The 18,593-nt window shown below is 42.3% G+C and overlaps 1 protein-coding gene across 11 annotated transcripts in view; it reads left to right on the top strand.

Moving 5' to 3' along the window:
• RAI14 (retinoic acid induced 14) overlaps positions 1–18,593 on the top strand; it is a 136,306-nt gene that overhangs the window by 98,374 nt on the left and 19,339 nt on the right. For 10 of the 11 annotated variants that reach the window (XM_072757118.1, XM_072757119.1, XM_072757122.1 and 7 more), the window contains 4 exons: positions 4,189–4,277; positions 13,890–13,954; positions 17,520–17,577; positions 18,266–18,336. In XM_072757118.1, the coding sequence (XP_072613219.1) occupies positions 4,189–4,277; positions 13,890–13,954; positions 17,520–17,577; positions 18,266–18,336 (283 nt within the window). Of the gene's footprint in view, positions 1–4,188; positions 4,278–13,528; positions 13,621–13,889; positions 13,955–17,519; positions 17,578–18,265; positions 18,337–18,593 lie in introns of those variants that run through there. The other variant, XM_025984087.2, reaches the window with a different exon arrangement.

Raw genomic sequence — 18,593 nt, 5'->3', positions numbered from 1 at the left:
ACAGCCAGTGTGTGGCCTAGCAGGGAAGGAGTAGAGGGGATGATGCCCTGATCTCTTTCTTCTCATCCTCCTGTGTCTTGTAATTCTCTCCCATTGGTGGAACTCAGCCAGAAGCCAGAGGATAAAGCAGCCCATTGGATGTAGTCCATAAAAGGTTTGCTTCCAGGGGCACTGACCCAGGGGATAAAGGTGGAGGGAAAATCTGGAGGGGCAAACAGATAATGCACAGCATTAGTAAATATTCCCTGAAAGCAAACTTACATGTCGTGTTTCTTGGCTTCACTTGCATTTCCTGGAAATACATACTTGGAATGATGATACATAGTGGAATTCCTCATCTGTCTGGAAAAATGAATTAGAAATTTCTGGTTAAAATGATCAACTCTTCCCTTGTCTGCTTTTCATGCTCCTCCCTTTTCTTTGATAAAACACCTTGAAATCATGATATATTTATCTGAATTGCATCAATTAAGAATGATTTTACTAGCTAAAAACATTATGCAGTATAAAATTACAAGCATGAGTATTTGTCGTCATATAATCTACTTCTAATTATTTGCACTTTGTTCATTTTACCTGTAAGAGTGGTGAGTGCTAAAATGTTAGGTCAAATATATAGGATAAAATTGTGAAAGGACTCTCATTGTTCCATTTTCTCAGTAGGACACAATATTCTGCAGGAGAATAGATGGAAAGTTCCCAGAATAGAGGGGAAAAGTTACTCCCTGATCTAAACTGTAATGAGAGGGTAAAATGAAGCCACAAACACACGATTTATTAAAGCATATGCATAAAAAAAAATTAAAAAAAAAAAAGGGATCCCTGGGTGGTGCAACGGTTTGGCGCCTGCCTTTGGCCCAGGGCGCGATCCTGGAGACCCGGGATCAAATCCCACGTCGGGCTCCCGGTGCATGGAGCCTGCTTCTCCCTCTGCCTGTGTCTCTGTCTCTGTCTCTCTCTCTCTCTCTCTCTCTGTGACTATCATAAATAAATAAAAATTTTAAAAAAGCATGCGGTGAAACCATAATTAACAGATCCCTCAATAAAATGTGTTACAGCCATCAAAGATGGGTTGATTTGGGTTGACATAAAGGCTTTTATTTTAAAAAGAAATGTCTAAGAAAGTTTCTATCATATGATTGGATTTTGAGCCCAATTTCCTAATACCTCCTTGTTATAATTATTGCTACAATTCTTATTAACCTTCTAAAGAATGATCCTGAAACCCTATATCCATAGATTAGGATGCTGCATTCATCAGACTCCACCTATCAATGCACAGTTGTAACTTATAATAATGCTTCCTTATCTATGTCTACAATTTCAACCCCCTATAAATAGAGTGTGCAATCCAGATACACTCAAAGAAGCCTCAGAGTAGGAAAAATACAGATAACACATACACTGGGGTGGTTAGTAACTAGAAGGGACCCATGGAGAGCTTTCTGGAGTGTGTGCAGGTGATAGAAGGAGGTCTTTTGGGTCTCTGGCCATGTTCTTATGTGAAAATAAAATGGATATGTTCCATTTGTGAAAATTTAGCAGGCTATATAATTGTGGTATCTGAAGTTTTCTTTACATGTATTGTACTTTAATCACAAGTCACATATCTATACGCATGTATATGTTTGTGTGTGTGTGCACATGTGCACATGCATGCACTACTTACTAATCCTGGTACTTTTATCTTTAGCATAGGACATGGCTGTCCAGATAGTTTTGATTTAGCTCTCTCCTGGTCATAGGAAATGGCAGAGTGAACATCCTAGGAGGAAACACACAGACATTAAGAAAAGAAGATAAATATTAATGAATATTAGGGCTTAATAAACTGGAGCATTTAAAAAAAATAAACTGGAGCATTTAGATTAATAGTCTTGAAGGCAGATATCAATATTTGAGGCTCTAACTGGTGACTTCATGTCCTCAAGGGCAATTAAATTATGTAACTTACACTGTTACTAATGCTGAAAAAATTTTAGAAACCTTCCAGCCAGATCAGTTAAACTATTTGCTGCTAAAAGGTGAACTTGACTTACTTGAAATTAGGTTAGCCCAACAAAGCTGAAAGCAGAGGTATTACCATACCGTCTTTTAGGGAAGTTCTTTTAGTTGGGTTATATTTAACCAGGAATTCCTGGTTATGAGCTAACAAGTTACCATGTTCCCAAGTCACTCCATATGATCAAAGTTTGGCTGTAATGCAAAATCACCCACAAAGTAGATTTGGCTGTAAGGAAACATGACATATAAATTGCTGCACAAGTGCAGAAATAGTTGGTGTGATTAGAGCCAATTAAGCCAAAATAATAGAAGGTTGTTAGAGCTGGAGGAAACATCAGATATCATCTGACGCAATCCCCACACTTTGCAATGAAGGAAATTCAGGCTCAGAGAATTAAATTTACTTCCCAAAGATGCATAGCTGTGGTATGGCTGATTTGCAGCTGGACCTGACGTGTCCTCATTTGCTGATCTGGCTGCCTTCACTCAGCCTCGTTGTTCAGAGCGGAGGTGTGGGGTCAAGAGGACTTGGGTTTGAATTGGTATAGGTCTTGGATTTGCTATTTGGGTGTGACCCTGACCCCCAGTTATAGGTCCTGTCCTGTGAAAAAGTACAAGCTGGGTGTTAGCTCACGGTTAAGATGGCACATGGCAAATAGCCTGAGAAAGTAACTCCCCAAAATAGAAGAGAGGCAGGAGAAGAAGTGCAAGGCTCATTAACCTATCTCTATAGGAAGGAGACCTTCCCAAGGTTTTGGCCTTCTCAGCCTCTGGGCCTGAATGCCCGGTGGAATTGTGCTTTGCTTCTTCCTATAGAAGTGCCCTTCACCCTTGGGTTCTGCAGGGATGATTGGTATGGCATTTGGATGTTATCCCTTCACTTAATGGCAAGTCTATATACATGCTGAGCATAGTTTGAACTCCTAAGTGTCAGTGAATACTGGAGTCTAATTGTGGGCTTTCCTTAATGCTATTTACACCTAACTGTGTGCAGTAGACACCTGCCATCTAATGGACACAGTGTTGCACTCACCTCAAAGAGCTGCTATGAGAATGAAAAGAGACAATGTGTAAAAGTAATAGGACGTTTGGCACACACTAGCCACTAACAAAAGTTGTGTACAACTACCATTATTTAGCTACAACACAACAGCGGATTTGACACTGATGTTGTCCAAGAACCATGGCCATTTTTGATTTATATCAAAAATCAATATTGAGGGCAGCCTGGGTGGCTCAGCGGTTTAGCGCCGCCTTCAGCCCAGGGCGTGATCCTGGAGACCAAGGATCAAGTCCCATGTTGGGCTCCCTGCATGGAGCCTGCTTCTCCCTCTGCCTGTGTCTCTGTCTCTGTCTGTGTCTCTCATGAATAAATAAAATATTTTTAAAAATCAATATTGATTTATATCTATAAAGATTTCTCTTTATAGAGTATGTTACTTAAAAATAATGGTTTTGGTGAAAGCACTAGACAACAGAAAAAAGTTGATAAATTACTTATTATTTAGGAATTGAATCTAATTTGGATTCTCTTGTTTTTGTTTTTAAGATTTTATTTATTTACTCATGAGAGACAAAAAGAGAGAGGCAGAGACACAGGGAGAGGGAGAAGCAGGCTCCACGCAGGGAGCCCGCCGGACCCGATCCCGGGTCTCCAGGATCACCACCTGGACTGAAGGGTTCGCAAAACCACTGAGCCACCCAGGCTGCCTGGATTCTCTTTGTTTCTTAAAGAGATGAATAATGTAGTTGAATCTTTTCCAAGCCTGATCAGTAGGTTGGAAAACCCAAGATCTGGGGCACCTGGGTGGCTCAGTGGTTGAGTGTCTGCCTTTAGCTCAGGTCATGATCCCAGGGTGCCGGGATTGAGTCCCACATCGGGCTCTCCTAGGAAGCCTGCTTCTCCTTCTGTCTATGTCTCTGCCTCTCTCTGTGTCTCTCAGGAATAAATAAAATCTTAAAAGAAAACCTAAGATCTATCTCCTGCTCCATTACTTAATAAAAAGTGTCAATGAGCAAATTATCAGATCCACTTGGAGCCTCAGTTTCCTCATTTTTAAAATGAGGTTACTACTATTACTACCTCCTCACTGGGTGGTTGTGGAGCTCAGGAGAGAGAAAGTGTACAAAGATGAACTCCAAAGAGTATAAAGCTTAAGGCGATTGTGTTTACCTCTTTTTCAGCTTTCATCTTGCTGCTACAAAAGGGCACGTGGAATGCCTCAGGGTCATGGTGACACATGGCGTGGATGTGACTGCCCAAGATACTGCCGGTATGTGGTCTTTATCTCAAGTCAAGAGGCCAACACAAGAGTAGGTATCACAAAGGTGAGACATACTCACTGTGGAAAATTTCCCATCTACAGATACGCCAAAAGAAGAACCTAGAATCACCTCTAATGACTAGGTTCAGACATGGTTTTATCACTTGTGCCTTTACCAGTGTTTTCACCTTGTATGTGGTCAATTAGAAACTGTATGTTTCTTATTGCCCATTTTAAAATGTTATTGTCTAGGACTGTATGTGTGGACCAAGCAATGGTGCTTAATTTTTGTTTTTACGAATCATAGTATGAAGTGATGAAATGCAGTGAGTTGCTTTGTCAGCTAGCTGAGACGTGCTCCATAGACAGAAGCCTTGATCTTCATCTGGACCAGCTGCCCATGGTTCCTACCCTTTATTGTGCATCAGTGCATCTGAGTCACTTGGGAACCTGGGGGAGGGCAGGGAGGGAGAGGGAACCAGGAGAGAGGGCAATGGAAGGAAAAGAATGAACGTTATACACACATACAACCCACACATATATACCCACAATCTATCTTCTGAGATTCAGATTCCATTGTCTGCAGGTTGCCAGCCACCTGGTATTTTTTTATAAAGCTCCCCGGGTGATTCTAATGTGAAGCCAGTGTTGCTAAATGATGAACAAGGCAAATGGAGATTGAAGAAAGTGTAGTTATATCTCTTAGGAACATTGTTCTACAGGAAAGAGCCCCTGGGGTCTCCAGCCTCGGGCTCTGCTCCTGCTGGCCAGACCAAAGCAACTACTGATGGCTTTTCATTTCTCTGTTGTACTGAAAAACCTATGCCTTCTAATGGCTTTTGTTCGTTTTTACTGGAATATGAAATCAGTCTATTTCCATAGACTATCTAGGCTTTCTGGCCACCTCAGGGTAGTCATCGTGGGGGCAGGGGGGCAGGTCAGTTAGGTATTATGAGAATGCTCTTATTACTCAAAAAATGATAGGAAGACTTTGTTTCAGAGTTATTTTCAAAAAGTCTGTGGGCATTTTTTTTAATCTCAGTATTAGGGGGATCTTTATCTTTTGAGAATAGATTTGTTTTTTAGGACAGGCTAAAAGCCACTTGAAGTCAAGTCAGGTAAGTGAGGTATCAAACTGGTAAAAACCATTTTTGGTCAAAAATAGGGAATGATTGAAGTAACAGAATGCTTTTCCTGAGCGGCACCATAGAAAGCTCCAAAAAAAAATACTTTGAGAAATGTCAATACCAGTGGAAGAATGAATGGTTTCCTGAAGTGACCACCTTAAGGGAAATAATTTATGTTGCACTGGTTAAGCTCATCCAAGACCTAGTTGTTTTGTTTGTTTTTAAAGTTTACTGTTATTACCTTACAAGTCATGCCACCTATATGCAAGGGCAGGACGATTGGCTAAAGTACCCTTGATGAGAAGTGTGTCGTCTAAGTAGATGGAGTTTTCTAAGAAATCCTAAGCTAAAGGAATTAGTTTAGAGTGAATAAATTAGAGCTATAATACAGATTTATTTCATTGCCTTTGCTTTTTTTTGTAAGATTTTACTTATTCATGAGAGAGTCAAAGAGAGTCAGAGACATAGAGGGAGAAGCAGGCTCCCTGTAGGGAGCCCAATGCGGGACTCCATCCTTGGATTGGGATTGTACCCTGAGCCAAAGGAAGATGCTCAGCTGCTGAGCCACCCAGGCATCTCTATTTCATTGCCTTTAATGTTAAGAAATAGATTAGTCTGGGGCGCGCTGGTGGTAGAGTCAGCTAAGCGTACAGATCTTGGTTTCAGCTCAGGTTGTGACCTCGGGATTGTGAGATCAAGCCCCATATTGGGCTCTACACTCAGTACAGAGTCTGCTTAAGATTCTCCTCCTCCCTCTGTACACTCCCTCCTCCCCCTCCCACTGTCGCACCTGCACTCGCTCACTCTCAAATAAATAAACAAATCTTTAAAATAATAAGTAGATTAGTCAGGAGTCCAGTTATCTATCATAATCAAACATTTCTTCCCCTCTTTTTATTGTAGGGAAAACTATTTCCCTCATGCTCATTGTAGAAAATGAGTGAAATACAGAAAACTATAAAGAAGTTAACCAGTGCTTCTGCTCTTTTTTTTTTAAGATTTTATTTATTTATTTTAGACTGCAAGCACAGGGAGGGGCAGAGGGAGAGGGAGAAAATCCTCAAACAGATTTCCTTACTGAGTGTGGAGCCCACTATGGGGCTCAGTCCTAGGACCCTGAAATCAGGACCTGAGTTGAAACCAAGAGTCAGGTGCTTAACCAACTGAGCCACCCAGGTGCCCCTACCAGTGCCTCTACTCTTAACAAGAAGAGGAAAGTTTGGGGATCCCTGGGTGGCTCAGCGGTTTAGCGCCTGCCTTTGGCCCAGGGCGCGATCCTGGAGTCCCGGGATCGAGTCCCACATCGGGCTCCCTGCATGGAGCCTGCTTCTCCCTCTGCCTGTGTCTCTGCCTCTCTCTCCCCCTATGTCTATCATGAATAAATAAATAAAATCATTAAAAAAATTATTAAAAAAAAAAAAAAAAAAAGAAGAGGAAAGTTTTACTATTTTGCTCTAGTTCCTGCCAAACTTTTCCTGGCACATTTTTACATAATCAAGTTCACATTATATAATAAACTCTACATGCTGCTTTTTTTAAAAAAACATTCCACCAGTATTGTTTCCAACACTTATAACTCTTAAGATTTTTGTGCCATATAGCACATTGGGTAGTCTGTATTTCCTATCAGAGCCTAATTCAGTTTTTAAGAGCCTGATGAAGTGTGGGACCTTGAGACCTGGACACCCCAGTGTAGCACCCACTGCCTGGCCGACTGAGATGACACTGTGCTCCAAGAAGCAGCACCAGAGGAACCACTGCAGACTCATCCTGGCTGCTTCTCTGTGCCAGTCAGTGGGAACTGCTCAGTCTGTTTTTTGTTGTTGTTTTTTTTTTAAACCCTGATTGAAATTGGTGGACTCCACAGCACTTGGGCCCAGAACATTGTCCAAACATTCGATAAGGTAAAAATGTCTCAGAGCTGCCAGTCACTTCCCCCTCCCCTAACATTGTTAGGAGTGAGGGTGGCGAATCAGTCTTTGGGCCTGTTGTTTTACTTTTGTCTGAATGAGGCACTGACTTCTTGTGATTTCTTGAAAACATACAGACAGAATGTAGGAACAAAAGAAGGAAAAAGTCTCAAGGAAAACGTGCATGGAAATGAAATGTTGGTTCTGTTATCTAGAACAACACTTCTCAAACTTTGTTCACAGCAAATAAGGTAAACATGATGGCTTTTACTGCCCAGGTCTGTGTCCTTCCTGTTGCTGTATCACCAACCCCCATCTTTCTCTCTCAAGAAGACACAGCACAACCCATTAGTCACAGTGCCTGGGTGACTATCATTAGTCCCTTTTATGGTGATTCAGGGATGAATTAAATGGCTCAGCTTTTAGAGGTATTGTCTTTTCAGTGAACCTACTTAAATATTGCCACGTTATTACCTAGAAATGGCCATCTTCAATCGAAACACCCACTGAGAACTGGTACAGAAATCTGTTACCATAAATCATACTGCCCTGTAGAATGTCTAGGAAAAAACTTGCTTTCAAAATAGACTACACTGGCCCTTTTTATTAGTTTTACCCATCAAGACTATGGGATGGTCAAACTGGTATAATTTCCTACTTTTTAAACTGGTGACTAGATATAAAAAGGAGTTTTAAGAAGCAAAGGGTTTTTAGCGTCTATTTTTTTTTTTTAACAATTGTCTTTCCACATTAAATGTTTGGAAGTCTGACCAGAGAATTTTTATGGATGCTCTGCAAGCGATCTTGTGAGCAAAGCACTGTCAGAAGCATAAGGCCTCAAAAAAAAGAAGCATAAGGCCTCGAATATGGTTCCAATATAACAGCAGTCACATCATTTTAGGTGATTGGCCTTTGAGGTTTCACTGAGATGGTCAGTATGGGCACCTCAGTGCCCAGGGTACCATGAGGGATCCCTGTGTTTGGCTCCTAGATGATCATGATTATTGCTACTTCACCCTTATCACCTTTATTATCTTTTACACATGAGGCTTTTGAAAAGGATTGATTGATTGATTGATTGATTGATTTATAATAGCCAAGCCAGCTCTCATTGTACAATTCAGAAAAAGAAAACCCAAAGACTGGTAGAAGCTTATGACTTACAGTTTTGGTTTTGGGGGTTGCCCCCTATTCTTTACTTGCTTGTTTGCTAGTTACCGCCACACAGGTATGTAGTGGTCACGTGAGCAAGTCAACTCCTAAGCTCACTGCACCAGCTTGGAACTAGACCTCCATTATTTTTCTATCATCTTTTATTTTGTTTGCTCTTGTTCTTCACTGATGTCAGGATCGGCATTTCTGTTTCTTTTTTTTTTTTTTTCAAGATTTTATTTATTTATTCATGAGAGACACACAAAGAGGCAGAGACACAGGCAGAGGGAGAAGCAGGCTCCATGCAGGGATCCTGTTGTGGGACTCGATTCCAGGACTCTGGGATGACGCCCTTAGCCGAAGGCAAACACTCAACCACTGAGCCACCCAGGCGTCGCTCTGTTTCTTTAGAAAAAACTTTTCCCAGATAAATAATAATGTTGACTCCTAGAGTTTTTTTGAGGGTGGGGAGAGGTGGTGCCTGCATTTAGCACCCTGGATTATGAGATGGGATTGAACAGAAGCATGAACAGGAGATTGAAGACCAAAGAATCTTGTTTGTTATCAGTGCTTCTCTGAAGCATTAGCTTTCAGACATCCTTTCTTAGTGAGCATATACATCTGATGCACTGTGACAGGATATAGAAGTAAGAGTGGCTTAAACAAATAGAATTTTCTCTCTTTCAGTTGAAAGTCTCAGTTGGTATGGCAGCTCGGCTCCACCCCATGAGGGATTCAGACCCCTGTTGCTCTGTCATCCGGGGTGTTGCTGTGGTCCTGGTAGCCCAAGATGTCTTTCCCTGACACTGCATCCCCCCAGCAGCAAGGGACAGGGCAAGCACAGCCCATGAATGACACACAGATCTCACTGGACAGGGTGTTATCTGTGGCCACACTTGGCTTTATGGGAAGCTGGGAGTTCTGGGCAGCAATTTGTCCACTGAAAAATATCGAAGGTTTTGTTACACAATGAGGTAGAGACAGAGATTGGATGATAATGTGTACTCTGTATCTTATACCCATATCTTAAATTTTCTCTGATCCCTTTGCATACTTAACCTTCAAAATAAAACATCTGTTCTCCTAGAAGAAGGGAAACTTAAGAGAGTGAGAATTGAGTGAGGTATGGAGACATCAGAATGCATAGTTCTCAGAAGGCAGGATGCTTGAGAACCCTTACTTTTCTGTAGGGTTTCCAAAGGCTGGTTTCGTTTTTGTTTTATTTTTTTAAATTAATTAAAAAAAATTTTTTTTTTAGTTTTTGTTTTAATTTCCAGGTGGACTTCATGCCATTATGCCCCCTAATCCCACTCAAATTTGATACCATGTAAAGACACAAAAGGTAATATTCACCTTAAAACTCAGGCATGTTAGAGAATAGGTCATTTAAACTGTAACTGCAAAGTATAGCCAATAAAGTGTATTTCATATTTTCATTTGGGATAAAGAAAAACAACAATTGTATGATTTGTGAAACTTTACCTGCTATTGCCTTGTGTATGAGCAGTCAGAGGGTCGACCATATACAACCATTGGCATAACCTGGCCATGAAATACTTCACACGCAAACTCTTTTAATTCTGTATAGAGCACAATACACATCTACACTGGGGAGATTAAGGGGTAATTCCATAACTAATAGTAAAAATAGTGGTTATAAATACGTTTTTCATACTCAGATCCTCAGATACTGGGGATATAACAAAGTCAACAGCCTTGTGCTTTAGTGATGAAAATTTGATGACAAGATGAGGATTACTAAGAATAATGATGTTTGAATATATTTAAAATTGTAAATAAGAACCAAATTATACTTTTATTGTTTAAATATAGTCAGCATTCTGAAACTGATTTCTAAGAAAATATTTTATTTATTTATTTTTAAAGATTTATTTATTTATTTATTCATGAGAGACACAGAGAGAGAGAGGCAGAGACACAGGCAGAGGGAGAAGCAGGCTCCATGCAGGGAGCCTGATGTGGGACTCAATCCCAGGATTCCAGGATCACGCACTGGGCCAAGGCAAGCTCTAAACTGCTGAGCCACCCAGGGATCCCTCTAAGAATATTTTAAATCTTACCTAGCTGAATATTCTCTTTATTTTTCTAAATGTTTCTGTATTATCTAAAACTGTGAGTTTTCAGACTTTGGCCTTTGGTATTTCTTAGCCCTATCTGTATCTTCTGACTTCATTAGTTTCAACATTTTTCACATATACTTGAAGAGTACATCAACAATTTTGCTATTAATTAATTCTTCTCCATTTTCTCCAGTGATCTTAAAGAATTGAATAAATGGTTATTGTCTGAGGTAGTTGGGGAGAAAGTGTTCCAAGGCTAGAATGGCTGGGCCATCCTTTTTACTTTTTTTTTTTTTTTTAAAGTCATCTCTCCATCCAGCGTGGGACTTGAAACTCATGACCCCAAGATCAAGAGTTGCCCGCTCTACCGACTGAGCTAGCCAGGTGCCCCTGGGCCATCCGTTTTTAGACTACCTTTCATTAATAGGATTATTATACTAACTGTAATATCCCACAACTCTATAAATAACACTGGTCTTTTTACTTACAAAGTTCTGCTGGAATGCACTTGAATTAAGGTTGCCATGTTATTCACTTTTGGGAAATTGTTTCCTGATATTCCAGACAGATCTGCAGTGAATGGGGGCCAGACTTATACACTGTCTCATTACACTGGGATTCTGACATTAATATAATGTATTTTCTCCAGCATATTTTACATTTGGGAAGAGAATTTTGTTTTAACCTTAGCAGTGAGAGACATCTCGCTTCAGTGTAATGTCCAGGGAATGATGTATTATTTGGACTTTGAGACTATTTTAATTGAAAATACCGTTGTGCTCCCAGTTTAGGAAAACGTAGCACAGGGCCAAGGAATAAAAGAATTGTGTTTCTTTAGAAGCACAGCACTTACTTCCAGGTATGACTAGAACACTTGAAGTGAAATGAAGCTTTGTTGTTTATTTTACGCTGAGTTGTTTAAACCTCCCTACCATCTTGTCTCTGGAGAATTGTGTCTTTTTCCAATGGGTGCTCTTTATGTAGAACAGCTTAGATGGTCCATGACATAGACAAAAGTTAATGCACTGCATGCATGACATAAACAGTCTTCTACTTACAATCAGGATGGCTTCCAAAAGTTCATCTGTAAGGCATTTGTTTAAGATTCAGAATGTGTTTGTCCTTAGAAACGCGGGTACAGATGGTTGGGGGCCAGGCTAGCCACAGTATTTAATGCGTGCTGTAACGGAACTCCTACTACGACGGCAGTATACATCCTGGCAGGTGGGGGCCTCATGCAGTAAAAGGAGGAAGAGGAGGAGAAGATGTTTGTCTTCCTACTTCCAAGGGTGTCAGTTCCTTCCTCATCCTCATCTGTTTGGGAGGGGTTGGAGGGATTCCTGCCTCTCAGCATTCTGCTCCACCTAAACAACCCCTCCTCAGGCATGCCCTTAAAATCTTGCAGTACAGCTGGTCTCAGAAAAGAAAGAATCTTATCTTCTGACCTCACATGTGCTTTTGTGCAGCTCACTGGCATCCTAAAACCCTCTAATTTTTAAATATGTATTTTCCTAGCAGTGTGATTCTCTAATAATTAAAGATTTCCAGTCAGGGATTGCCTGGGTGGCTCAGTTGGTTAAGCAACTGCCTTTGGCTCAGGTCATGATCTCCAGGGGCTGGTATGGAACCATGCTCAGGCTCCCTGCTCAGCGGGGAGTCTGCTTCTCCCTCTCCCTCCACCCCTCCTCACTACTAGTACGCACACACTCTCTCAAATAAATAAAATCTTTAAAAAAAAAAAGATTTCCAGTCAGTGTTACAGAGTGAAGACTATTTCAAAAAGGAGAAATGATATTTGGAGACTGGACCACCATGTAAAGGAAATTGTTTTCTGTAAGCCAGTCGTTCTCACTGGGGGTGATTTTGCCCCCAGCGGATATCTGGCAATGTCTGGAGACATCTGATCGTCACAAATGGACATATAATGGGTGGTGGTCAGAGGTACTGCTTAACACCCTAAAATGCATAGGACAACCCCCCCTCCCCTCAACACAGCTTAAAATATCAATAGCGCTGAGGCAGAGAAACCATGCTTGAAGCATGTCCCAAAGTATGGGTTGTTTACAGATGTTACATTGGATATATCTTGGCCAAAAAGTTTGGGAAATGGAGGATTTGAGAGTTTACTATGTGTGCTGGGTTGGCTAGCAGTGGTAACTTTGGTTTCTTCCCCCCAGAACGTTCTCCTCAGACATTTGGGATGAGCATACTCTTTCAATTCAAATTAACGGATGTGTATTAAGAACCTACTATGTGTCATCAGTGCTGAACTAGAGACACAGCAGGGCACGAAGCAGAACTTCTGTCCTCCATGAGCTCGTATTCTAGTGGGGAGAGAAAAATAGTGCACACCATAAATGTGTGTGTGTGTGTAGAGGGGAGGGAAGGGGGTTCGAGAAGTGCTCAGTGCTAGGAAGAGCAGGAATGAAGCAGGGAGTCATGATTAAAAGGTTGGCGGAGGAACGGGAATTTTAAAAGGAGAGGTCAGGGAAGACCTCATTCAAAAGCGCCCTGTCAGCAGCATCTGAGGTGAGAGTAAGGCAGGTGGTGATCCTGGAGGAAGAGTCCAGGCTCCGGGCAGAGCAGCTGTGAAGGGGCTTGGGAAGGAGCCTACCCTCTGCCCGGAGGCTGGCCCCAAGCCCCTCTTCCACAGAAATTCCCGAAGCCCAGTGGACAGTGGAGAGAGTTGAGTATGGCATGAGGATTTCCTAAAGCTGACCCTTGAGACAGCAGAGTACTTCATATTGGAGTCCTGTTCTTTGAAGGGAACGTGAAGAAATACTCCTTTGATAGCGTATCACTGTTTTTACAACTCTTTTCCTTCTTCCACGTAAGGATTTTGAGTATCTGAAAACTCCAGGTAATTTCCGTGCAGGGACTGGAAGACATTTGGAGGAGAGGGAAATAAAAGGTCAAAAATAGGGATTTAAGTGTGTGGGTGTTTAGAATGTTCTCGGCTGGCGTACAGGCGGCCTCTCTTGGGTTCCTAGGCCTGTGGTAGTTGTAGCCCGGTGTGGCTGATGTGGACGCGGGACATTTGGCATACATGCTGACAGCTGAAAGCAGAGCTGAGCTGCATATGGTGAGTCGCCCGCAAGCTTCTAGCCCAGAGGTTAATGGCACCCCAAGAGAACGACACCTGAAGTAGACCCTGAATATTATCCCGTGGGCAGGATGCTCTGTGTCAGTGAACTTTACAGATAAGAAGCTGAGGCCGTACCCTCGAGAGTAACAATTCCATCTTTGTTGGAGAAGTTTATTTCCTCATAGTTGCCCTCGTTGCAGAGATAAGAAAGGGATTTAAAATGTGTGGCCTTTCTTTCAAAAAAAAATTTTTTTTAATCCATTTAGGACACAGTGCTTTGCACCTGGCAGCCAAGAACAGCCACCACGAATGCATCAGGAAGCTCCTTCAGGTAAAATGGAACCACTTACAGTTCTAACTTCTTAAAATTATGTCATTTTTTAAATTTAAAAGTAACTTTATCTGTGAAAGAACCAACACACACACTACACTCCTTTAAATACCATCCCAAGAATCCGTGTTTCCTAAGAGGCGTCATTATTTAAATGACAAGGAAAAGATGATTTTCCTAGCAATTACCCTGGTAAAGAAGAGGCTCCTGATGGGAGTTTGGAGGGTCCTCCTGGGATCCAGCCTTTCTCTCTCCTTCATTCAGCTCCTTATTTTCTTTTCTGAAAGACCGGTGTCCTTCACATCATCAACTTAAAACCCTTTCTCCGTGCTATTGGAGGTCCTTGCAATGCAGCATCTGCGATTTCCTAGTGTTCTCTGTTTCGGTCCTTGGTAGAAAGTAGCTCTTTGTGAGAAACAAAATTTCAACTGTTATCTCCTCCTGTGTAACTTTTATTTTTTATTTATTTATTTATTTTTAAGATTTTATTTATTTATTCATGATAGAGAGAGAGAGAGAGAGGCCGAGACACAGGCAGAGGGAGAAGCAGGCTCCATGCTGGGAGCGATGTGGGACTCGATCCTGGGACTCCAGGACCGCGCCCTGGGTCAAAGGCAGGCACTAAACCGCTGAGCCACCCAGGGATCCCCGTGTGTAACTTTTAATGAGCTTTTCGTTCTTAGTTTTGGCTAAGTTCTCGGTTTTATTCTTCTTCATCATTCTAAGCCAGCTCCCCGCTTTGCTAACCTTGCCCGTTTATAATGATCGCTTAGGGGGCACGACATCGGTAAATCTTTGAAGATGAATATTTAATGAACTCCCAATAGCAGTCCATACCGTAACATCCAGCTCTTGTCAGTCAAAATGCAAGCTGGTGGTTTTCAGGAAAGCACAGGGCAGTACGATCTGGGCTCGGAGCACTGTCTGTTCTGTTGCGCTGTCGTCTCGGCCTTCACGAGCACCGTGTGGGACCTGGCAGCTTGCTTTCATTTGGCTTTGCAAGTCTAATGCAGAAATGTGGTCACATTCTTCCACTTGTCGTGCTCTGTTGATCACACAGCTTCTTGTCTTGCATTACATGATGCAAGCCACCACCAATGCCAGGAATGCATAACCTTAACAGGTCTTTGAAGTGAAATTCAAGAAAACTAGATCAACGTCTGTGATTATTGTTGTTATTATTTTTTTAAATTATGAGGCATCTCTCTGAAAACAGTGAAAATAGAACTTACCTGCCTTCTCTGTGACCCGGCACTCTGGATGAATGACGAATCACTGACTTGCCTAAGTGCCCTGCCTCCATACCTTTGGTTGTCCCTTAATTTTTTTTTAACTTATTTACATTTTAAATCTCCATTCCCATTCTGGCTTGGCTATCCAGACTTTGCATCTGGCTCTGATTTTCAGGAAGAATGAACTTGACAAGCTGGAAATCCTCATGGGCAGGGACCAGATATTCTAGCCTCTAATGTAATTTTATATCTGGTTATGCAAATGGATTGGTTTTTCTCTGGAATCTTTGAAGCCTTTAAACACTTCCTTGTGCTATTCTAAAATTAGGCCAAAGCATGGTAAGTCGTAACTTGATCTCCATTCTTCTTACCACTGAAGGGCGGACAGACATTTCACTCTAATGTTGCCTGTTCTTGCCTCTGACTTGTAGACTTGCTGTTCTTCTTTCTGAATAGTTTTTCAAATCAGAAGCTTTGGTGTCCTACTAATGGGTTGTTTTCCTTGGATCCTGGGCCTCTCTGGCCAATTCTCCACTTCTGTCTCGGCATCCCCTGCCCTCTGTGATGGGACTCTAGTGATCTCCATCCCCTATCCTGATGGAGCTGGCCATCTTGTAAACAAATCCCCAATGCACATTACAGATTGCACAACATCATGAAGAAAACTGACAGAGTGCTGAGAGAGAGGAATGTGGGGTAGAGGTTTAGGGAAGGCCTCATGGAGGAGGTGATATTTAAACTGAAAACGATGGAAAGAGCCAAGGGAGAGCATCTCAAGGAGACAAAGAGCAAGTTCAGAGGGCCTCGGGGAGGAAAAGCTCTAGTCAGGGAGGAAAGAAAGCCTGGAGTTAAATGAGTGAGGAGAAAGAAGGACACGGGGTGCCAGCCCGTGTGTTAGGACAGGTGGATTGTAACTCATCTACACACGGTGTGGAACTGTGGAGGCCTTTTGAGGAAGGACTGATGCTCACAGTTTTAAAAGATCACTTTAGTCATATAGAGAATCAGGGCAACAGCAGAGCTGTGGAGACTCCCAGGAGGCGGCCACAGCTTGTCCGAGCGAGAAGGTGCTGGCTCAGCCAAGGTGGTGCCCATGGGAAAGAGAGTAGAGCGGGTGTATTTAGGACACAGAATTGACAGGACGAGCTGGTGGTAGATGGGGGAAGAGGAGGAGGAGAAGAAATCAGAGATGACCCAGTGGTCTCTGGCTCGTTGGCTAGTTAGGTGGTGGTGCTGTTGACAAAGATAGGGAAGTGTCAGGGAGAGGAAACCAGAAGTTTAGGCTGGGCTGCGTTTGAGGTGCTTTCATCCGAGTGGGCATGTGAAATAGGCAGTGGGTTATCAAGCCTGGCAATCCGAGATGATGTCTGCTGTGTACAGATAAGAACCAAGGCTCTAGCCCAGCACGTCTGGGTTTGAATCCTGGCTCTGCCACTTCCTGTGACATGAGCAAATTATTAACTTCGCCGTGTCTCAGTTTCCTCAAATGAAGATGGGAGTGATAATAGTATCTACCTAGGGTTGTTAGGAGTCTTAAAACAATTCTTTGAAGGGTGCCTGGCACGCGATAGCTACTATGCAGTATTGTGGTGGTTATTGATAAGCTACACATTTTTTGAGTCATTAGCCGTAGGTGGTATATCTCAAGCTCTGAGTGTGGATGAGATTACCAAGGAAGAGAGCACTAGGGAACCCCAAGGTCATGTTTGGCTAATGGAGGGGGAGTGGCCGGAGCAGGGGTGGGGAAACCAGGCTAGTGTGGGCTCTGGGAGCTGAGCGGAAGCAACGTTTGGAGTAGGGGATAGACTGTGGTAAGAGGAACACACAGATGTTTGTTGTCACAGGAAACATGAAGGTTGTTGGCGACTTTGACCAGAGCCATCTCTGTGGAGTCTGGAGGACAACACGCAACTGCACTGGCTTTGGAAGTGAATGGGAAGCGAGGAAGCATTGATTGCATGTGGGCAGTTCTTGACAGAAGGTTGCTTTTGTGAAGAGGACTAGAGAAATAGAGCAGGAAATGAGGGGAAAGATGGGAGCAAGATGAGACCTCCTAGAATTTGTTAGCTGGTGGGGATGATCTGCTGGTGATGGAATGCTAGTGTGAGAGAGAGGACAGGGTGGCCAAAGCAACAAAGAGGTGACCTTTTGCCTGGGTCACAATTATTTGGAAGCAAGTCCCCTCCCCACAAGAGCCTGTGGGCCCTGGAGCGTAGCCATCAGGGCTTATTCATATTTATACACGTCCTAATAAGACGCATCATAACCTTGCAGGAAAAGGATGAACTAAACAGAACTGAATTTCATTATGTGTATTTATTTTTGTCTTCTAGTCTAAATGCCCAGCCGAAAGTGTTGACAGCTCTGGGAAAACAGCTTTACATTATGCAGGTGACTTTCAGTCTCTTATTTATCTTCTGCCACAAGAAATACTAAATTTTCCTTTTCCTCATTCAAGCCATTATCTTTACCATTTTATTTCTGTTGCTGTCGTCTTGTCATCATTCCTAGAATTTCCATTTCCCTCCGTTTGCAAAACATGTAGAGTTTTATCAAAGAACGCATCTAGGATTCATCAGTTCCCTGCCAAACAATCAGTAAACACTGTCATGGTTACTATATTTTAATTAACATAAGGTTCTTGTTTAAACTGAGAGATAATTATAAGCATTTGTAGATTTCATGTAATGTGTGATACAGATTTTTTTTTGATGTGGGATCAAAAGAAACCCCAATTTTATGTATCAGTGTTTTGTTTTACTGTCTGTCGTTATCTGTCACACGGCTCCAAGTAACAAAACCAAATTCAGGAACGATGAGATTTATACATTTCTGAGTGCTGGTTGCAGACAAGCTAAGTCCTATAAAATGCTAAACCAAGTATTTGCGTGGGGCAACTGGTAGCCACTGGCTTTAGGCCACAGCTTACTTAACTTTCCTGATACCATTTCTCTTCGGTGCAAGTAGAATAACCTAGGCAAAGTGGGTGGGACACGAGCTTTTCTGTCTTAGACGTGTTTGATGCCCCTGCTTGTGTGAGCAGCTTTGTGACATGCTGTGATGTGTTTCCTCTCCCCAGCGGCTCAGGGCTGCCTTCAAGCTGTGCAGGTTCTTTGTGAGCACAAAAGCCCTATAAACCTCAAGGATTTGGTGAGTATCTGGCGGCTACTAGAGGTGGAGATGGACACTGGTTTCTAGAGCGCAGTGAGCTACTTCCAAGAGCCACTAGGACATTTAGAGACCTAAGCATTTAGCAAGGCTGGTGTTTTTCAACCTGGATCCTCTTCTGCAAATTGGATTCAGTATTATCCACATTGGTCCCTTGAACCATCAGTAAAACATTTTGTCACATGCACTTCCTGGTGTATCTGTTTCTAAGGTCATCTGCCATCAACCTAAATATTAAT

The sequence above is a fragment of the Vulpes vulpes genome, chromosome 4 (assembly GCF_048418805.1).
Source record: "Vulpes vulpes isolate BD-2025 chromosome 4, VulVul3, whole genome shotgun sequence".
NCBI lineage: Eukaryota > Metazoa > Chordata > Mammalia > Carnivora > Canidae > Vulpes > Vulpes vulpes.
Note: the sequence above shows the minus strand (reverse complement) of the source record. Positions and strands in the feature narration are given on the sequence as shown.